General features: G+C 41.6%; 2 protein-coding genes across 5 annotated transcripts in view; one reads left to right on the top strand and one right to left on the bottom strand.

Annotated features, from left to right (window-relative positions):
- Positions 1-1519: 1519 nt before the first annotated feature.
- On the bottom strand, positions 1520-18272 carry CIAO2A (cytosolic iron-sulfur assembly component 2A). Of its 2 annotated transcripts, XM_032342828.1 has the most exons (5): positions 17971-18271; positions 11605-11769; positions 6559-6608; positions 3630-3675; positions 1520-2413 (listed from the first exon to the last, which is right to left on the bottom strand). In XM_032342828.1, the coding sequence occupies exons 1-5, from the start codon at positions 18092-18094 to the stop codon at positions 2316-2318; spliced, it is 483 nt and encodes a 160-aa protein (XP_032198719.1). In that variant the 5' UTR covers positions 18095-18271; the 3' UTR covers positions 1520-2315. The 2 variants fall into 2 exon arrangements, with proteins under 2 accessions (XP_032198719.1, XP_032198720.1); XM_032342829.1 differs by lacking the exon at positions 6559-6608 and having other exon boundaries at positions 2359-2413; positions 17971-18272.
- Positions 18273-18275: 3 nt separating this feature from the next.
- Positions 18276-21334, top strand: part of SNX1 (sorting nexin 1) — a 35662-nt gene continuing 32603 nt past the window's right edge. Inside the window, exon 1 of one of the 3 annotated variants that reach the window (XM_032342821.1) lies at positions 18276-18414. In XM_032342821.1, coding sequence (XP_032198712.1) covers positions 18385-18414 — 30 coding nt within the window. In that variant the 5' untranslated portion in view covers positions 18276-18384. Of the gene's footprint in view, positions 18415-18470; positions 18501-19970; positions 20236-21334 lie in introns of those variants that run through there. The other 2 variants (XM_032342820.1, XM_032342819.1) reach the window with 2 other exon arrangements.

The raw sequence follows: 21334 nt of genomic DNA on the forward strand, positions 1-21334 counted from the left end.
TGTTATAGAAGAATTCGTTCTATTTTTGTCCCCCACTATCCTTTGACACTTTGTTAAGAAAGTATGATCTTCCTCTACCCAGTGGTGAAGATCTGGGCAGACAGATGATTTCTGTCAGACGAAGTCTTCCCGTCACCTTCAATCGTAAAATCTCACTGCATTAAAGAATCTAGTCACATCTCATAGTCAAAACTACAAACTTGGCATTATCTCTTTGGATAATTTGGGTCCTGCTTCAGGCTTGAGACCTGTATCAGAGCAATGGGATACAGTCCATTCCTCCTCCCCAGTCCCCCTGCTTGCTAGTTAGTCTACCACTGCCTTAGAGGCTGATAAGGGAACATTCCAGATAGGAGAGTTCTTACTTAGCTGGTTGACTTTGTGCTCTCTGGGCCTGCCTGGAGATTAGGGCTGGCTCTCTCTCTTGGGTTGGTACCTTCATGAGCTTACCAGAGGGTCCTGCTGCACCCCTTGACCCTGGCAAATGCATCTGCCCCCACTTTGCTGTTCACTTGCTGTCCTCTCTCCTCAGTTCCTGGGCACCAGGCAGGACATGTTCAGACCCTTTCTGTGGAGGTCTCCTCATCTCTGCTGATGGCCAATTGGACAATGTCAAATACGACCCCAAATCACAGTCCATGAGAAACAGTCATGCATACCTTGTCCTGAGGGCTCTGTCATCAGAGTCATTGACTTTGCCCCTCTCTTGAACTCTAGACTTCCCAGGCAGGAAATCAGCCTGCCTTTGATCCAGCCTTCAGTCCACTTTCACCTTCTTCCTCGGGCCCGAGTCAAGCACCAGTTTACTGGATTCCCCCAACTGCAAGGAATACATTTCCAAACTCTCTAAGTTGTCCCCTTGGAATTCCCCTCAGCAGGCAGTGGTAGAAGTTGTCCCTTCCCTACTCCTCCACCAAAATGGGGGCTGGAACTCAACACGGCAACAGTTTCATCCAAAAAAACCTCTTCATTAATCTTCTTATAAAAACCACTGTTCTTTCAAAACATATACTCTCGAAGTGGATAAAGGGGTTCAAGAGCCAAGGAAGAAGTTCTCCCATTTTCCCCTTTGTATCCTCAATTAAATTTGAGGCAGAAGAATTCCATTCTAATAACCTATTCGTTACTTAATGCTATATAACAAATTACCCCCAAACTTAGTGGTATAAACAATAAACATTTATTATTGCTCACAGCTTCTCTGGGTCAGGAATTTGGGGGGCTTAGCTAGACAGTTCTGGCTCAGGGTCTTGTGGAGTTCCAGTCAAGATATCAGCTTGACTGAGGCTGCAGTATCACTTCTAATACGGTTCACTCACATGGTTTGTAAATTGGTGCTGGTTGTTGGTGCAAGGCCTGAATTCCTCCCTTGTGGAATTCTCCACAGAGTTGCTCGTGTGTTCTCATGACATGGTAGCCGGATGCCCACAGAGTGAGAGATTCAAGAAATCAAGATGAATGCAACAACACCTGTTATGATCAGCCTCAGAAGTCACACACTGTCCCCTCTGACTCTTGAGTAGCCACACCTACCAGCTCTGATTCAATCTGGAAGGAAACTATATAGGGGCATGGAGACCAGGAACGGAAGATCATTGGGGAACACTCGGAGGCCGCCTTCCACAACCTGTTATATCTCAAATGATAATCAGCCCCCAAATGAACAAAGTTCAAATAAAGAAGAAACCATAAATTTAGTTTGGTTTAACCCAAACTTCTTTAGGGGATTTCTAGATCTTCAAAATTATGTATATTATCTGGCCTGCTCCACATTCAATCCTTATCTACAGATGGGTCCAGGACTCTCCCTGAAGCAAGGCAGAGCCTACGCCAGCTTTTAAGCGTTCTTCCTGGTTCTCAGATTTCTGATTATTATGTAGATACCTTTTAGAGTTGACATTTACCTAAGATTTACAATTCAACGTAAACATTCTAAGGTACATCATTACAAGAATCATGTCTATTTTATTTATTCTACAGTAATGATTTAAATTGAATACATCTGGGCACAGTAAATATTTGACATGAAAAGTAGGTGTATCAGAAGAGGCGTCAAAAAATTGCAAGTCATCTGACACATAATCACTAGAAAATATTTTTCTGTCTGATCATTTAAGTGTTACAAATCCTGAGAATGTTATCCACTGAACAAACTAGGTACTGCTTATAATTATATCTTGCTTGCAAATCATCCGTTAAAAAAAATGCCTTGAGGTACAAATCACCTATGTATTAAACATGAGTCTTTTGCATTTTACAAAGAATTTAAACAAATACATCAAACAATTAAAGGTAAGTGGCTCTTAAAACAGATATTAGTCGGGTTCCAGAACACACTGTTCCACAATTTCCCGTAAGTTGGGGTTTTCCATTGCAGCTGCCACCCGCTCTTTGTCATTTATCTGCTTGTTGACTGCAAAACACAGACAAAAGTTAGCAGAGGGACTGTGTCAACATATAGTGACAGACAAAAATTTCATTAGCCCTTTAAACAAAATTGAACTCCTTGATAATTTAAAGCTGGCTCACTTTTTGTAAGTTCTAGAAGGGAGACTTACAGAGGAAAAATACCCCCTAAATCCTTACTACTCTAACACAACTATTTTCATTTCTTTCTTTCTAGTCTTTGTCCATATACACTATTCCCATATAGAGCAAAGAGTAGATACAATTTTGAAAACTGTTATTTTCCCCTGTTAAGCCTATTTTTCGAAACTACAGGGTTATTTAACACAGCCAAAATCTCAAGCCTTCTAAATTAATTATGAAGACTATGCTACATGGAGCACCCTTATATATATAGACTTCTTTTTGGAAAGATTCTTAAAAGTGGCATTATTAGATCAAGGGGTCTGAATATTTTTTTATGGTTTAATTCTTATCACTGAATTACTTCCCAACATTTTTTACCAACAATACATGAGTTATCAGTTTGCAAAAAACAACTAGTACTATTAATAAAAACAAACATACACACATATAAAACAGTAGGTGAAAAACAGCTCATTATTATAATAATTTGCATATTTTATCAATTTGCATATTTTATAATTTTATCATATATTGATAAATAGTGAGAGGACATTTCCCCATGTTTATCTATTAGTTATTCTGTGAATTTTCTGTCCATCTCTGTTAATCTACTGCGTGTTTTATTTTTTAATGAGTTTGCATGGCTCTTGATATAATAAAGGTATTGGCCCATATTATCTGTCTATAATTTGCTAAAAGCACTCTCAACATAAGAGTTCAAAAGAGAAATGTCCATATTCTTTTCTAGATCTTCAATTTCAATTTCAAGTACATAGCTCTCTATCCTGCACCAAAGAAAAAAATCAAGCCCTCTTTAGAGTTTGTAAGTCAAGGTCCCTAAAGCTGGATATCTTTTAGAGAGGTGCAGCTACTCGTCAAAACCAGCCAATACTCACAGGGCCTGCCTCTGGTTCACTTAGAGTCCTACTGAAAAATTATTTTCTTGAAAAACCTATGCTTCCCCACCTCATAGAAGAGCTAATAACTAATTCTTCACTTTTTTGCAAATGACCCAAAGATACTTGGATAGATGAATACCAGTATCCAAAGTGAAGTACTATCTGAAGTTGTTTTTTAATGGGTCAAGATTGACTTACTGTCTTCCTCTGTTGAGTGGGTTCCTTCAGAAATGTAGATTTCCAACTAGGAAGAAAAAAAATATTAAAACCAAAATACTTAGAACACTCTAAGATGACAAGTAAAGTGGAATGCACAGTAGACTAAAGAGTCTAGGAATGAAAGCCCAAATAGTTTTCTTAACACTAATGACTTAGTGACAAATCCCTCCAAAACAGGGACTGAAATTAGTAATTCTTTTTTTTTTTAAGATTTTATTCATTTGTTCATGAGAGACACAGAGAGAGAGAGAGACAGAGACAGAGAGAGACAGAGGAGAAGCAGGCCAGGACCCTGGGATCACTGCCTGAGCTGAAGGTAGACACTTAACCGACTGAGCCACCCAGGCATCCTGAAATTAGTAAATTTTTAATTTTGGTCACCCACGGAAGGCCTGCAGGGGGTATTCCCATTAATCACCTTCTTTAATGAATACACACAAATAAAAGTTTACACAAATGAGATCTCATACATATTTTACTCATGGAATGGATCTCTCTACTCTACACTCTATCTCTTCCTCCCAAATCAGTACCTAAAATATCTAAACTTCCTCTCTGCCCCAAGCACCAAGAAAAGCCATACTAATAATCTAGTGTAGTTTCTTCCATATTTTTCTCCATACCTACATAATGGAATACAGATTTTATACACCCCAAAGTTGTAAGTTTCTTTTCTTTGCTTATTTTACAAAAATGGGATCACAATATGGTTTTCAGTATCCTCTATTTCTCATTAAACTATTATCTTGCTAAATTTAATTTCAAGTATAATATTGGTTAAGCTAAACCTCCTGGCCCTGCTTCATTCCCCCAGATTAGCTAACTTCCAAGAACTAGACCTTCTGAGACAAACCCACAAAATCCTGTGACAAATAAAGCATGCTATATGATAAAGGCATGTCTACTCCCCAGAGAACACTGGAGTGTATGAACTAATTCTTATACAATTATTTTGCTACTTTCAAGAGTGGAAAAAAAAATCTTACTTTATTATGGCTAAAAGAGACCCTAGAGATCATATAGAATAGACTTTTTAAAAAAACAAAACACCTTGGGGCACCTGGGTGGCTCCCCAGCTCTTGAGTTCAGCCCAGGTCATGGTCTCAGGACTGTGAGATTCAGCTCAACGCCGGGCTCCTTGCTATTATGGAGCCTGCTTATGATTCTTTCGCTCAGGGCACCTGGGTGGCTCAGTGGGTTAAAGCCTCTGCCTTAGGTTTAGGTCATGATCCTGGGATCTTGGGCTCCAGCCCCGCATCGGGCCTCTGCTCAGTAGGGTGCCTGCTTCCTCCTCTCTCTCTCTCTCTCTCTCTCTGCCTGCCTCTCCCCCTACTTGAGATCTCTGTTTGTCAAATAAATAAATAAAATCTAAAAAAAAAAAGATTCTTTCTCTCCCTCTGCTCCACCCCTGCAAAAAATACCGTATGAATTCCTCTAGTGGCTAGAGGCATAATACTAACTCTTATTCCAGAAAACAAAGGAACAGGTATAAAATCACTCCATATTCATTTACTTTGGTTTAAAATTACGCATGACTCAACTCTGAAAAATGGTAAATAAAGGGGAAAAGTCAGGCATTTACCCTGTTATTCCTGTATGAACTAACTATACTTCAGGGAGACCACACAGTGGGCTTGGTACCTTGCAGGCATAGAAGACTAAATCTGAAAGGTTACTTGTGGCCCTTTCTTAGTGGTTCTTCCTTGCTTTTAAACTTTTTCACATGAAAATATGTTCAACATTGTTAGCACCAGGGAAATGGCAATCAAAACCATAAGTTATCACTTCCAACCTGCTAGAATGGCTATAATGAAAAAGATAATATTAATACAGAAGTGTAAGAACCCTCATACACTGTCGGTGGGAATGTAAAATGGTAAAGCAGCTATGGAAAACAGTCTAGCAATGCCTCAAAAGTTAAATCTAGTTAGCAAAAGACATAGCAATTCCCCTCCTAGGTGGAGGGAAGATGAAACATATCCCCAAGTGAAAACCTGTACATGAATGTTCATAGCAGCATTATTCATAATAGACAAGAAGTGGAAACAACCCAAATGTCCATCCAGTAGTCAGTAGATAAACAAACCATGGTATATCCATACAATGGAATCATATAAGGCAGTAAAAAGGGAAGAAAGACTGACACATGCTAGGACATGGATGAATTCTGAAAATAATATTTTAAGCGAAAGAGGCCAGTCTAAAAGACCACAAACTGTATGATTCCATTTAAATTAAACATTCAGGGCGCCTGGGTGGCTCGGTGGGTGGGGCCACTGCCTTCAGCTCGGGTCATGATCTCGGGGTCCTGGGATCGAGTCCCGCATCGGGCTCTCTGCTCTGCGGGGAGCCTGCTTCCCTCTCTCTCTCTCTCTGCCTGCCTCTCCATCTACTTGTGATTTCTCTCTGTCAAATAAATAAATAAAATCTTAAAAAAAAAAAATTTAAAAAAAAATAAATTAAACATTCAGAATAAGCAAATCTATAGAATCCAAAGGAGATCAGTGGTTGCCTGGGGATGGAGGAAGGTTTCAGGAAATGGTTATGGGGTTTCTTACTGAAGTGATGAGAATGTCTTAAAACTGGGGCAGCTGGGTGGCTCAGTTGGTTAAGCGGCTGCCCTCAGCTCAGGTCATGATCCCAGGGTCCTGGAATTGAGGCCTGAGTTGGACTTCCTCAGCAAGGACTCTCCTTTTCCCTCTCCCTCTGCCCACCCCCTATTAATGATTGCTCACACTCTCTCAAATAAATAAAATCTTTAAAAAAAAAAAAAGTGATAGTAGTGATGGTTGCACATTTCAGTGGATAGACAAAAAAACATTAAACTGTACACTTTAAACAGGGGAGTTGTGTAAAATGTGAATTAAATCTCAATAAACCTGTTATAAAACAACAAAATCTTCCTTACCTTATGTTTAAACGGTAAACACCGCTGAAGTTTTACTCTTAAGCACAGCCCTGTAGAGGGAAAAAAGGAAAGGCCCTAATTATCTCTTCTCTTATCAATTCCTGAAAAAGTATACAGCTGTATGTAGGTGTCTCCATACAAAACAGTAGCTGGAAACAGCTTTGGCTCAATCCAGTGTAGGTCTCCTTTGAATCAGGCACCATGCTAGCAACTTTAATATATACAGTCTTACATATTCCTCAACTAATCCAGTGAGCCACGGTATTACCAAACCCATTCTACAAATTATGAAACTAAGGTCACAATGTAATTTGCCCAAGTCACTTAGCTAGTAAAGTGGTAGCTGAGACTAAAACCCAAGACCACTGCAAAGCCTATGCCCTTTCTATTACATCAATTTACCTTCAAGCAAAGGTCAATTCACTCATTTGACTTTACTGAACACTCAGAACAGGCCAGATCATGTAAAAATGTAAAACCAAATAAGAGCCTCTTATAAGGACCACAAGGATCTTCTCAAATTTGGAATCTTCTATGCCTGCAATATACAAATAGAGTTCCCTAAAACAAGATCCTCTGAACTTCAGTTTATCACCCAATGCCAAGTCATATATATATATATATATATATTATATATATATATATATTATATATATATATATCTCCCCCAGTTGAGACTTATAAGAGAAATTAAAACTCAGCTTAGAACAGACCCTCAGTGTGTCCATGTTCCACTTCTCTCCCACCTCAAAAAAAGGAAGGAATTTGTATCTAAATCTACACCCCTAGACACAAAAAGATAAATCAAACTGTTCTTATGCACAGGAAGTGTTTCAAAGCACTTAGAGTCTAAAACACAGTAATTCCATAATAAATATTAGAGAACTCTAAAGACAATATATAGTTTCTGTAAGAGGGTCCCCCTTTAGAAGATCTGCCTTAAAACATATCTGGAGGGCTCTTCTCTTCCCTCTGCCCCCCCACACTGTCTCTTTAATTTGTTACCTGTGTATCATCTGAGCCTCCTCATGTGTTCTACTCACTGCTGGTAGGTGTTTTAGCCACATAGTATATAACAACCATTTCACAATTCACAAAGCACTTTCTTGACCATTAATATCCTCAAGAGAGGCAGTACAGTGTTAGAGATAGATAGTCTGGGTTCAAAAGCAGTCTACTATATACAAGCTATGGGGGCCTAGGCAAGTTACTTAACCTCTCCTGAGCTTCAGCTTCCCCATCTGTAAAGTAAATATTATAATAGTACCCCTACATATAGGGTTGTTACAAGGGGTAAATAAATTATTATGCAATGTGCCTAAAATACGACTTGGTACATAAAAAGAATTTAATAAATATTAGCTATTACTATCGTATCATTTTCATTTTACAACCAGGAACCATGATAAATGATTTGTCTGAACAGCAGAGAGCTGGGAGCTAAATATAGACCTTCTGACTCCAAATCCTATGCCATTCATATTGGACCACACCTGCCTTCAGCTATTCTTGTCCGGACTAAGTCAACACAAATGGCTATCAGCTAGTTTCTCTGCCTTACCCACTCATTTCCTTTGCGTCTTCCTTGTCTTTGCAATTACTTACCAGGATAACTCTAAGTAGGTGATGAGCTAAGTAGTCGGGCTGGAATGCATATCCAGGTGCCTTCCGCTGGTTCACACTACATGCTGATAGGAAATGCCTCCCAGATGCCAGAAAGAGGGCTATCTTCATTGAGTTTTCTAATCACGTTGACTGAACACGGTTACTACACTAGTATACTCACTTCTAAAAAGCCAAGGGTCTTAACTGAAACTCATATTAAAAGGGGCCCAAAAAACCTGACAACACTTTGTTCAAGGAGTGGACAGATCTGAAGTAGTTACCATAACTGGATCTTGGTGCCTTTAGAGTTACTTTTATTTCGTGGGTTTTCTCAATCTTTGTCCATACAAACATGCTTTTTGATAATTACAATTAGAATGCAAATGCAACTTAGCATTCCAGTTTTTTCATACATTTCCCAAACAGATACTTTGATTCCTTGATCATATTTATCATTTTCTTTTTTTTTTTTAAGATTTTATTTATTTATTTATTTGACAGACAGAGATCACAAGTAGGCAGAGAGGCAGGCAGGTAGAGAGAGGGAAGCAGGCTCCCTGCTGAGCGGAGAGCCCAATGTAGGGCTCGATCCAAGGAATCTGAGATCATGACTTGAGCTGAAGGCAGAGGCTTTAACCCACTCAGCCACCCAGGCGCCCGATCATATTTATCATTTTCAAAAGAAACAAGAAATCCCATTATGTTGGTGCCATTTCCTTATTAATAGATACTAGAGTTTCTTCCAGGCTTTATGATTATAAATTTACTATAAACATTCTGTACATGTTACTCTTTTCTTTAATGGAATTATTTCCTTAATTCCTGGGTCAAAGAGCAGAAATTTTTTCATAAGGACTTACTAATATGTACCCAGAGGCTTAAAATTACTTATACCATATGACCCAATAATTCCAATGAAAGGAATTTATCCTGAGGCAAAAACTAGAGATATATGAAAATATTTATGTATAAAGTCATTCATCATAGTATTATTTATAATTGTAAAAGTCGAGAAGTGGTATAAATGGTTATAAAAATTATGATATACTGATGTGATTAGCACAAATTTCTATGGCTATGTAATTAAAAACTAATATTTAATAAAGAATAAAAAATATTCCTTATCTATTTCATGCTTTCTATTATCTAACCTTTATAACTCTTGATACTCTTATTATCTCTACTTTACAGATGAGAAAACTGAGGCTCAGAAAGGTTAAGTAATTTGCCTAAGGCCACAAAGTGGCAGACCTGACAGGCTGGAATTTTATTTTTTTATTTTTATTTTTCTAAAAATTTTATTTATTTATTTGACAGACAGAGATCACAAGCATATAGAGAGGCAGGCAAGGAGTGGGGGAAGCAGGTTCCCCACTGAGCAGAGAGCCCAATGCGGGGCTCGATCCCAAGATCCTGGGATCATGACCTGAGCCCAAGGCAGAGGCTTTAAGCCACTGAGCCACCCAAACTCACTGGGACCCCACTGGTACCCCAAAGAGCTGGAATTTTAGACCAGAGCACACATTCTTTGATGACAGCTGATTTTTACTTCATTCTTTATGCTTTTGTGGAGTTTCCAAATTATTGCCAAGAAACACATTACTTTTGTAATGTGTAAAAAAAAAAAAAAAAAGAAAAAGCACAAAATAAATGTTACTTTTTGAAAACTCAATTTGCTAAAGGCTCTTACAGGAACAGACCCTCTTTTTAAGAACTCTTATATATTAAAATATTTTAAGATACTCCCCTTCCCATCAAGAGAGCAGCAGCACTTGTTATCTGTTGATTCAGAAACTGTGCAATGACAAAAAAATAAGTACGCATTCAAAAATGCTTTTTCCAATATGGAATATTAATAACCACAGTATTATCAAGGCGCCGGGGTGGCTCAGTAGGTTAAATGGCTGACTCTTGATTTTGGCTCAGGTCATGATCTCACGGTCCTGGGATCCAGCCCTGCCTTGGGCTCCATGCTCAGCGGGGACTCTGCTTGAGGATTCTCTCTCCCTCCGTCCCTCCCCTGGCTCATGTTCTCTCTCTCTCTCTCTGATAAATAAATAAATCTTAAAAATAAATAAATAAATAAATAACCACAATATTATCTATGGATTCGTGGACCCTTTAGTCCCTTAAGATACGGCCTATATGCTGGAAATCACGAATAGGAATCCCAGATCATCAAGTGAGAAGAGAAAAACAGAAATCACAACAATGGAAGTAAAAATAAAACATTTATCTTTTCAATCATTTTTATAAATGTATCTATTTTTAAATAGATAATATATTCGCATAGTTCAAAGACTTGAAAATATAAAAAAGTATATAGTAAAGTCTTACCCCATCCTGTCCCCATCCTGCCGTTTCTACCACACTGCCCTTCACAGCTAGTCATTTCTTATGCATTCTTCATGTATACACAATCAAATACAAATTTCTGTTTTTGCCCTTTTTTACACAAATATAGCAATATTACACTTGTTTTTATTTCTTAACAGTATGTCACAAAGATCTTTCCATACCAGTACATGGAGACCTTTTCCACAGCTGTACAGCATTCCATTGTTAATAAATATCATCAATGATTACTTCAGCATTCCCCTACTGATGAACATTTGGTTTGAAATAAACTTCTTTTATCTTCTATATTTTTATTTATGTTTTTAGACAGTGGGTGGGGAGAGGGGCAGAGGGAGAGGCAGAAAGAGAATCTTTAGCAGGCTCCATACCCAGTGCGGAGCCCGAGCAGGGCTCTATCCCGTGACCCTGAGAACAGGACCTGAGCAGAAATTAAGAGTTGACACTTAACTGAGTGAGCCACCCAGGCACCCCTCCTTTATCTTCTCTATAACAAAGTAGTATATATTCAAAGACATCTCTTGTATATCTTACTGCTAACTACTCCAAAGTATTAGGAACACTGCCTCTCAAATAGAAAACTACATCAAAAATACTTTAAAAAATAAAAACAAAAAAAAAAAGAACTCTCCCACTAGGACTGATGCCCATATTGCACTGAAGCCAACAGAGCAGCAAAGGAGAGGAAGGTGATGACAGCAGGGTTAGGCTGACAGCACCCACTGCAATCTCCAGAACTGAGGAGAGGACTGGCCCACACCCACTCTCTTAACTGTAGGCACGCATAGGGAAGACAAGCAGCATGGTATAACTAAGGAGATCTCACGTCTGGAGTCAGGGGACCTGGGTCTGAGCCTCAGCTTCATCATTTCCTGGCTATATGATTCTGAGCAAGTCACTTAAACTCTCTGAGTCTCGGGTTCCTCATCTGGAAAATTCTCTCACAGGCTGTGAGGGCTACAGAAGACACACATCTGAAAAGACTCTGTGAACTACAAAGTGTGATACATGACACCAATTGTTATTTGGGGTCAATAACAGTAAAATAATTTAGAATTAAAAATATATTTGTATATAAAACCTTACCAATAAGGGTTGCCAAAGAGCAGTGAGGTACTGTTGGCGTGAACCTGATAATAACCAAATAGTCGTCTTCGTTTCTCTCCTGAACCTCCACACTACTTTCCGTTACCACTTCCAGTTCTTCTAAAGTATTGGGCTTCTCTGGGTCCCGGATAGTTCGAATCAAATCTAAAGAATCATCAGAGACAAGGTATTATGTTAAAACATGAATATGCTAAATAAGGATGACTTTGCCAGTCCTAATCTAAACATGGACTTCTTTCTTTTTCTTTAACCAAATATTAACAGTATCTGCCCAGATTTCTCACAGCAGTTTCCACAACCAGTTTCCTTTTGAGAAAACTGTTTTCTTAGATTCTTAGTGGATCATAACTTGTTTCTTGGATCCAACACTGCAGAGAGAATAAAAAAGGAGGAGAGTGGGGCGCCTGGATGGCTCAGTGGGTTACGCCTCTGCCTTCGGCCCAGGTATTGTGTTTTTGGGGTAAATACCCAGTAGTGGAATTACTGAATTATAGGATAGTTCCATTTTTAATTTTTTGAGGAACTCAGGTCCTCAGGGTCCTGAGGATCAAGCCCCGCATTGGGCTCTCTCCTCGGCAAGGAGCCTGCTTCCCCCCACCTCTCTCTGCCTGCCTCTCTGCCTACTTGTGATCTCTGTCAAATAAATAAATAAAATCTTAAAAAAAAAAAAGTAAAAAATAAAAGAAGAGTATCATAGAAGCTCCAGAGAAAGAAATAACTTGTAGCTTGGGATATCAGGATTTATGAAAATCGAATCTAAATCAAGTCTTTAAAAATATCAATATTTGATACTGAAGGTGAAGGAAAGGAAAGGAAAAGAAGTTTAGGGCACTTGGCTGGCTTAGTCAGCAATGCATGCAACTCTAGATCTTGGCCCACGTTGGGTGTAGAGATTACTTTTAAAAAATTTTTTATTAATGGGGCTCCTGGGTGGCTCAGTGGGTTAAAGCCTCTGCCTTCAGCTCAGGTCATGATCTCAGGGTCCTGGGATCGAGCCCTGCATCGGGCTCTCTGCTCAGTGGGGAGCCTGCTTCCTCCTCTCTCTCTGCCTGCTTCTCTGCCTACTTGTGATCTCTGTTTGTCAAATAAATAAATAAAATCTTTAAAAAAAAAATGCTGGGGTGCCTGGGTGGCTCAGTGGGTTAAGCCACTGCCTTCGGGTCAGGTCATGATCTCAGGGTACTGGAATCGAGTCCCACATCAGGCTCTCTGCTCAGCAGGGAGTCTGCTTCTCTCTCTCTCTCTCTCTCTCTCTCTCTGCCTGCATCTCTGCCTACTTGTGATCTCTGTCAAATAAATAAATAAAATCTTTAAAAAAAAAAATGTTTAGTCTGCCTGGAACCCAGCATAAGTGAGTATGTAAGAGTTTGGGCCAGACCATCAAGGATCTTTTACAGTTAAGCATAGGCAATAGGGAATCCTCAAGATGTTCTGAACAAGAGAGGAACAGAGCCAGCATTACACTGTCAGCAAGGAACTCATCCACTAGCTGGTAGACTCAGGAGGAAGAGCAGGGCCAGCTGAAAATGCTGAGCCCAAAACAGGCACATGACAATAGTAATGGAGAGGAGGGGACAGAAGGAGAAGTAATCTCAGCAGCAGAATCAACAGAATTTGACGATTGTTGATATGTAGAAGACGAGGAAAGGGAAAAAGGAAGATGACTCAGATTTTAACTCCGTCTGGGAGAACACTGACAGAATGAAAAAAGAAAAACTGGAGAACACAGGAAGAAAGTTGGGTAGAGGCTGGGAGAAGTGGGTTCAATTTTATACATATTGATTTTGAGGTGCTTAAGGGGCAACTCAGTGGGACATTCCAGCAAACACTGAACTGTGACGTAAGGGTTAAGAGAGCACCAAGGTTAAACAGACACATGAAAAGATGCTCAACATCACTGGTCATCAGGGAAATGCAAATAGAACCACAATGAGATATCAGCTCACACCTGTCAGAATGGCTAAAATCAAAAACACAAGAAACAAATGTTGGCAAGGATGTGGAGAAAAAGGAACCCTGTGCACTACTGGTGGGAACGCAAACTGGTACAGCCACTGTGGAAAACAGTATGGAGGTTCCTCAAAAAATTAAAAATGGAACTACCCTATAATTCAGTAATTCCACTACTGGGTATTTACCCCCAAAATACAAAAACACTACTTCAAAGGGGTACATGCATGACTATGTTTGTAGCAGCATTTTTCACAACAGCCAAGACATAGAATCAGCCCCGTATCCATTGATAGATGAATTTATGAATATATCTGATATATGTAATGGAATATTATTCAGCCATAAAAAAAGAATGAAGTTTTGCCATTTGCAAGGACATGAATGGAGCTAGAGAGTATAATGCGAACCAAAATAAGTCAAAGACAAATACCATATGATCTCACTTATATGCGGAATTTAAGAAATAAAACAAATGAACAAAGGGAAAAAAGAAACACACAAACCAAGAAACAGACTTTTAACTATAGAGAACAAACTGATGGTTATCAGAGGGGAGGTGGGTGGAGGAACAGGTGAAATGGATAAAGAGTTTTAAGAGTACACTTACCAAGATGAGCACTGAATAATGTACAGAATTGTTAAATCATGCTGTACGCCTGAAACTAACATAAGCCGTATGTTAGTTAATTAAAATTAAGAATTTAATTAAAAAGAGAGAGAGAGGGGTGCCTGGGTGGCTCAGTGGGTTAAAGCCTCTGCCTTCAGCTCAGGTCATGATCCCAGAGTCCTGGGATAGAGCCCCGCATCAGGCTCTCTGCTCTGCAGGGAGCCTGCTTCCTCCTCTCTCTCTGCCTGCCTCTCTCTCTGCCTACTTGTGATCTCGGTCTGTCAAATAAATAAATAAAATCTTTAAAAAAAAAAAAAAAAGACAGAGAGCGCACCAAAGCCTGAGTGGTTGATGAACCCAAGGGATTCGCAAAGAATGAGCAGAACAGTAGTTTTCAACTTTGGGTGAACAATGGAATCATCAGGATTGCTTTAAAAACAAAACAAAAACTGATGTCTAAGCCCTACCCCCAAATATCCTGATTTAACTGATTTGTATGGGCTGAGCAGTAAAACTTTTAAAAAATTCCTCCAGTTGGGGTGCCTGGGTGTCTCAGTTAGTTAAGCCACTGCCTTCAGCTCAGTCATGATCCTGGAGTCCCAGGATGAGTCCCATGTCAGGCTTCCCCTGCTCTACAGGGAGCCTGCTTCTCCCTCTCCCTCTGCCTGCCACTCCCCCTGTTTGTGCTCTCTCTCTGCCAAATAAATAAAATCTTTTTTAAAAAAGTCCTCAGATTGCTCTTATGGGCATCTCAATTTGAAAACCACTAATGTAAAGGGAGAGACCCAAGAATACATCTGTGGGAAACACCTAATTTAGGTATCAGAAGGAGAAAGAAAAGCAAGAAGCAGAGATGGAAGTGGGGGGAGGTTAACATTAAATGCAGCAGAAAAATTCCAAATAAAGAGAACAGAAAAAGGTCTTTCTTTGGTTTTGTCACCCAGAAGATCACCTGTAAGAAAGCAGTTTCAGTAAAGAGATAAGGCAGAAGCCAGATGGCAAAAGGGGGAAGTGAGAAGGAACTGAAAATGTAGTGCTAGGACTTTGGCAGGGAAGGGAAGGGCAAAGAACCAATAGGCGGTTTAGACAAAGCTAGAACAATGAAAAAAAGTAAGGGAAACTTGAGTATGTTTTATAGCCCAAGAGGAAGGATCAAATAGAGGAAGTGAGACTGAAAGTATAAGGGGGTGGACGGGGGACTGGCAAAATAAGAAGGGAATGAGACCAAGGATATGGGAGCCTGGGCTGGCCTTGGAGAGGACAAGATTTCCTTCTTATTCTGGGGTAGAAAAATACAGAAAAATAGAATGATAGAGAAATGGTGAGGTAAAAAGGAGAGCAGAGGGAATTCACACAAGATGGGCTTGATGTTCTCAAGCCTAAGGTTTTGTTCTATAATTGATAGCACCCCTGTAATCAAAAATGCTGGGAAAAACGAATCCAGCAAGCTCTACCTTCTCTTCCTGACCACTCCTGGGCTTCATTAGCCACTTGATTAGCCATAGAATTTGAAAATGGAGGCAGGGAAGAAAAGAACAAAGCTTTCTCTTCACAAGGCTCTATCATCATGGGGCTCAGGGAAATGTGGCCTTTTTTTTTTTTTTTTAAGATTTTGTTTATTTATTTGACAGAGATCATAAGTAGGCAGAGAGGCAGACAGAGAGAGAGGAAGGGAAGCAGGCTCCCTGCTGAGCAGAGAGCCCAATGTGGGGCACCATCCCAGGACCCTGGGATCATGACCTGAGCCGAAACCAGAGGCTTTAACCCACTGAGCCACCCAGGCGCCCCAAACACGTGGCTCTTTAAAAAGGAATTTGCTGCCCCTCATCCTGGGCATGTTCCCTGTAAGGCTCATTTATACAAGCTGCATTATATTCTTTAATATGATACCTAACCCTGAAATTAAGTCTCACCCCTTATTAAACTTCTCTGGTTTTCTATTGATTTGAGAGATTTGGATTTATTTCTTTAGAAAGATTTGGATTTATTTCTTTAGAAAGAGCAATGTTGCTCTTCTCACATTACTCCCCTGATGAAAATTCTTCTATGGCTCTGCACTGACATTTTTTTTTTTCTAAGAATTTATTTATTTGAGAGAGAGAGAGTGAGTGAGAGAGAGAGGGCACAAGTAGGGGGAAGACCGGAGGAAGATGGGAGAAGCAGGCAGCCTGCTGGGCAAAGAGCCTGATGCTGGGCAAGGAGCCCAATGTGGGGAACGATCCCAGGACCCTGGGATCATGACCTAGCTGAAGGCAGACGCTTAAACAACTGAGTCACGCAGGTGCCCCTGCACTGATACTCTTTATACATTTAAATCCTCAGTATCCAGTACTGACCTGGTATCCAAAATAATTTTTAACCACACTTCCACCCTTAACCTTAACCCTATCCTGAAGCCCCACCTATCTGCCATTCTCTAACATTACTTTACTTTGTCACCTCCATACTTTTGCTCCCTTTTCTCTGCTTAGTATGCCTTCTATCCTCTATACATCCAGAGCCTACTTATACTTCAAGGTCTAACTCAAGTGACTCTTCCTTAAAGTTTTTCCAGATCCCCCCACTCAGAGATTACTATCTCTCCTTCTGAATTTCTGTATCTCTTATTCAGATCAATGGCTTTCTACTGCATAAAACAAAAAATAGTGTATTTTCACATACACAGGTCTCCCTCAATATAAGCTTTAGGACAAGAATCATCTCTCTTCCAAAGCCGTACCCCCAAGTGTCCTTCTGTCCTGAGATGCTGTAGACAGAAGTCAGGACAGGAATGTGTCTGTTTTGTGGAGATCATTCCACTCATAATCATCTAGCTGGGCTTAACTCCTGCCTCTAGTCAGAGAGAGGTAAATTAGATTGGCTCCAAAGATCTTTTTCAACGCTGACCTCCTTCTCCCAGCCTATAATCATTGCCCACATTTTATTTGTATTCTTATGGTTAGATCTTTCACTCTCCGTCAGCAGGAATAGCTTAACAGTAGTTAGAGCCAGTCTTCTTAGTTTACAAAAACAATACTACGTAAGTCCAAAAACAGGGAGGCATAAGGCAATTGTAAAATGGTGTAAAGTGCAGAAAGTTTGGAATCAGAAGACAAGGGCTTGGTTTTTGCCGTTTCTTTACTGGCAGTGTGACCTCTAGGTAGCTGTTTTAACCATTCTGAACCTTTGTTTCCTCATCTGTGCAATGAAGCTGGCCCCAGAAGGTTGAAAAAATGTATGTGACTGTGTGTGTGTATTCGTTTTTGCACTGCTGGTTTGGCTGTGATAAGAAACTCTAAGTTCGAAGCCTGGGTACAGGGAGGCCGTTTTGTCCACTTCTTTTTTTTTTTTTTTTTTTTTTTGGACAAGAGAACGGCTATGACCTTAGGCCAGTCCCCAACTCGTTAGTCACCCAGCAGTGCTGCAGGAGTGGTGGCAGGAGAAGGAATTTGTGTCCAAGGGGCTAGGAGACGCAAGGAAGGAGACAAGTAGTGTAGCCCGGTTTGGTTCCTAACCAAGCACCCTAAACGCCTGCTCTGCCCAGAAGTCTTGAAGAGGGCGTGGGGCAGACAGGGGAAACGAAGCGTTTAAGACCTCCAGGCTCGGCATCCCCAGGTTTAGGAAGAGCCCGGGTCCTAGAAAGATCCACATTCCAGCGTGACTCAGGAACCCGGAAAAAAGGCTTCCCAAGCTTCGGACGAGACCCAGCTAAAACCGAGGTCTGTACCCCCAGCCCTCAGGTGAGATCCCCGTTACCCCCATCTCCACGTACAACGCCAATCGCTTCCCTGGGTAAAATTAATTACCATAAACCTCTAGCGCTTTCTCTTCCATGATCCGGGGCTGCCGGGCAGCTCCCCGCTCAAAGAGGCCGGTGAGCCACGGGACTCTGCTCAGCGTCCAGGAGAACAGCCCGGACACCCGCTCCATCCTCACGCTCCGCCATCCCTGGCGACTGTCCCACCCGAGCCACCGTCTCTCAGCAGCGGGCCTCGCGATTTATCAACTTCCTGGTCTTCAAAGCGGCCAAGACCAGCCTAAAGGTCCAGGACAGCAGAAAATAGGCGGGACCCGGCGGAGTAGCGCGGAGGACCTAGGGAAGGGCCCCGCGGAGACTACAAACCCCAGCATGCTTTGCTCGGTTTCGGCGGGACAAGAAGAAAAAAAATTCCTTCCAGCACGTGAGACGCATTGCGTGCTGGGACGAATGGAACAGGGAGATGTATTCTGGTATTTGTAGTCTATGTCGGGTAAGAGCCGGTAGGTAACGGTCTGTTACCCGCCACTGTTTGCCTCATTCAGCGCCCTCGATAAGCTGAAAATGAATCCTGAAGAGGTAGGGGAAAGGAGATCTTGATTTCTTTTGCTGGAGGAGCGTATGAAAGGACAGTCTACTATTATATCTCTGCGGTAGCCGCTTCCAGCCAGTTTCTTACTTCCTAGTTACGCCGGAAGTGAGTTTCCGTTGCCGTGAAACGGAAGGTCTTGCGAGTCTACTGAGGTTGGTTAGGCGTCGCGGGGCTGGGAGGGTTTTTTGATTTTCCTCGCCTCAGAGGCTCTCAGGCCAGCACCTTACCTCACTACTAGCTGCGTATTTCTGTCAGTCGCCTTCAGAGACAACTAACAACGAAAGAGCTTTCCTCGTGCTCAGGACATCCAGTAGTGACATACTGGAAATCCTCATCCTAAAAAGAATGTCTTAAGTCCTCTCATGTTCGTACCAGTGATGAATGCCAGGAACAAGGTTGATGATGTTAGTTTTATCCATCCCTCCCTCCAAGCTTCGAACTTTTATTGGCCACTTACTTTGCCAGACTTGGTGTATAGGCACTGAGAATGCAAAGGTAGGAGGTGGCCCCAGCCCTCACAGCTCATAGACCTGTGAGGGAACTAATCCCTGATGTTGAAGAATTTGCAATTAGAAACAAACCTTTTGTCAGACTTGATACCAAATGTCATCTCTTCTCTATTGAAAGTCAGGGTCATTGTGCAGAATTACCCTATGCTAACATATCCCGTTTATCTTTAAACCTTTGCTTATTGTCCGGCTGATTTAGATTTTCGGCTCACCAGACAGGTGAGTAGTTTGGGTCCCAGGAAAATTGTGTTCAGAGTTTAAGAATTTCCCTGCCATCTGTTCCACTCCACTCCACAACAATGAAGAGGATAACTTTAACTTCCTTGTAACCAAATTTAGAGCATTTAGGTCTCATCTCCTGTGAGGCCTCCCTGCATCTCCAAACATAACTGATACCCTCTTTCACTGAGCTCCCAGAGCACATTACAGCACTGAACACATTGAATGTGTTCATTTACACGTCTGTCTCCCTCAAGTGTCTAGTGGGTCAGGAGCTTATTTCTGTATTTCAAACGCATAGTAGGGTGCCAGGCACACAGTAGATGTTCAATATATATTTCTTGAATGAATTAACTAAACGCTGCCGGAAGAATAAATGGTGAAACTACTGCCGCCTGTTGAGAGACCGCAATCAAAAATATTTACTGAATCTCAACAAGAGCACTGTGCTTGGCAGAGGTAGGTGGCATGTAGAGAAGTTTTCAAACTCCTTTATTTCGAACATCTTACGAAAGCTGTCGGCTACAGCTATCCAGAACACAAAGGGCCTTAGGAATCTGAGCATTCTCTACCCAGCTAGCTCCTCCTTTTCCGCCCCACTCTTCCCCTTGGTTAAGATCTCAGCGTCCGAATGTCGGGTTCGGATTTGTTGGGTAAGAGTTTGGGGCCGCCCCGCCCCGCCCCCAGTGTCCAGACTCCGCCCCTGAACCCCCGCCCTGTGCGTCCCGCGGGGTTGGTCACGACGATCCCACTCCTCGTTCATCTGGAACGTTTTGCTCGCGGCGCTATCTCTCTATAAAGTTGTTGTTGCGGCTTCCGCCGCGGGTGGAGGAAGATGGCGTCGGGTGGTGGTGGATGTAGCGCTTCGGAAAGATTCCCTCCGCCTTTCCCCGGCCTGGAGCCGGAGTCGGAGGGGACGGCCGGAGGGTCAGAACCCGAGGCTGGGGACAGCGACACCGAGGGGGAGGATATTTTCACCGGCGCCGCGGCGGCCGTGAGTTCCCACCCTTGGGGCGGGCGGGCGCCCCGAAAGGGAAGAGAGGCTAAGGGAGGGTCGAGGAAGCTGGGCAGAATGGGCCCGTTGAAACCCTGCGTTGGTGACGGTAGTCGTGGCTTGAGAGCTCTTAATGAGTGCTAAGATGTTATGGGCCTGACTCCCAGGTCCCTGGGGTGGACGGTGAGGAGCGAGGGGTGTGGTGGCTTCTCTACCCTGGTCCCTGACAGCGAAGAGATGCCCAGGCCGGCATTTGGCCCTGCCGTGTGTTGACCCCAAGGACCCAGGGGGTGGTTTTGTGGTCTTTTCCTGGCGGCCTGATTTAATAGGTCAAGATAAGGAGATGGGATGCAGACTTTTCTTTCCCGAACCCTACTGCTTCTAGGACAAATAGTCTTATCTGGAGTCGCTCAGGACAGTGACCCGCCCACAAATCCTTTCATTAGCTCAGAACTTACCGTTAATTACCAAAGGCCCATTGTGGATCTAGTTTATAAGCGTTAAGCTGAGACCCTCTGATCTCTTAAGTAAAATCCTGCCAGAAGTCGCTTGAAAAAAAGGCCCTGCCAGATAAATCACTACATAGATGACAAGCTTTGTCCCTTTTAAAGAGATGTATTAAAATGCATAAGTACCTCTGTGCGATTAAATCTCTAAACGTGAGGAGGAAATGGTGTTTCCCTTAGTAATATCCAGGTTTCTAATAAGAGGTGTTGGGGGAAAAACTGATCTTTATATGTGGAATGTGAAAATCAGTAATCAGTTCTGGAACCAGTGAAGATGTTTTGGGTTGTTTTATAAGAATACTGACTCATAACTACTTGGTACAGTTCGTTCCAGTTTGAAAACTTCTACAGGGCTAGGTCTGTGAATTTATGTACTATTCGGTCTTGGATAATACATTTTGTAGTAGCTATTCAGTAAGTAAGTGACTAAATAAAACATCTGTAAATTCTTTATGCGCCATGTGTCTGAAAGAGGTTGAGGCTGGTATCATTTCTGTCAGAGGTTAAGTTTCCAGGAAATCTCTTTGGTGACATCTTTAGAATTTTCCCTGTACTGTATTCAGGAATTGAATTCATAATCCCAGCTCAAGAAG

The sequence above is a fragment of the Mustela erminea genome, chromosome 5 (genome assembly GCF_009829155.1).
Source record: "Mustela erminea isolate mMusErm1 chromosome 5, mMusErm1.Pri, whole genome shotgun sequence".
Classification (NCBI taxonomy): domain Eukaryota; kingdom Metazoa; phylum Chordata; class Mammalia; order Carnivora; family Mustelidae; genus Mustela; species Mustela erminea.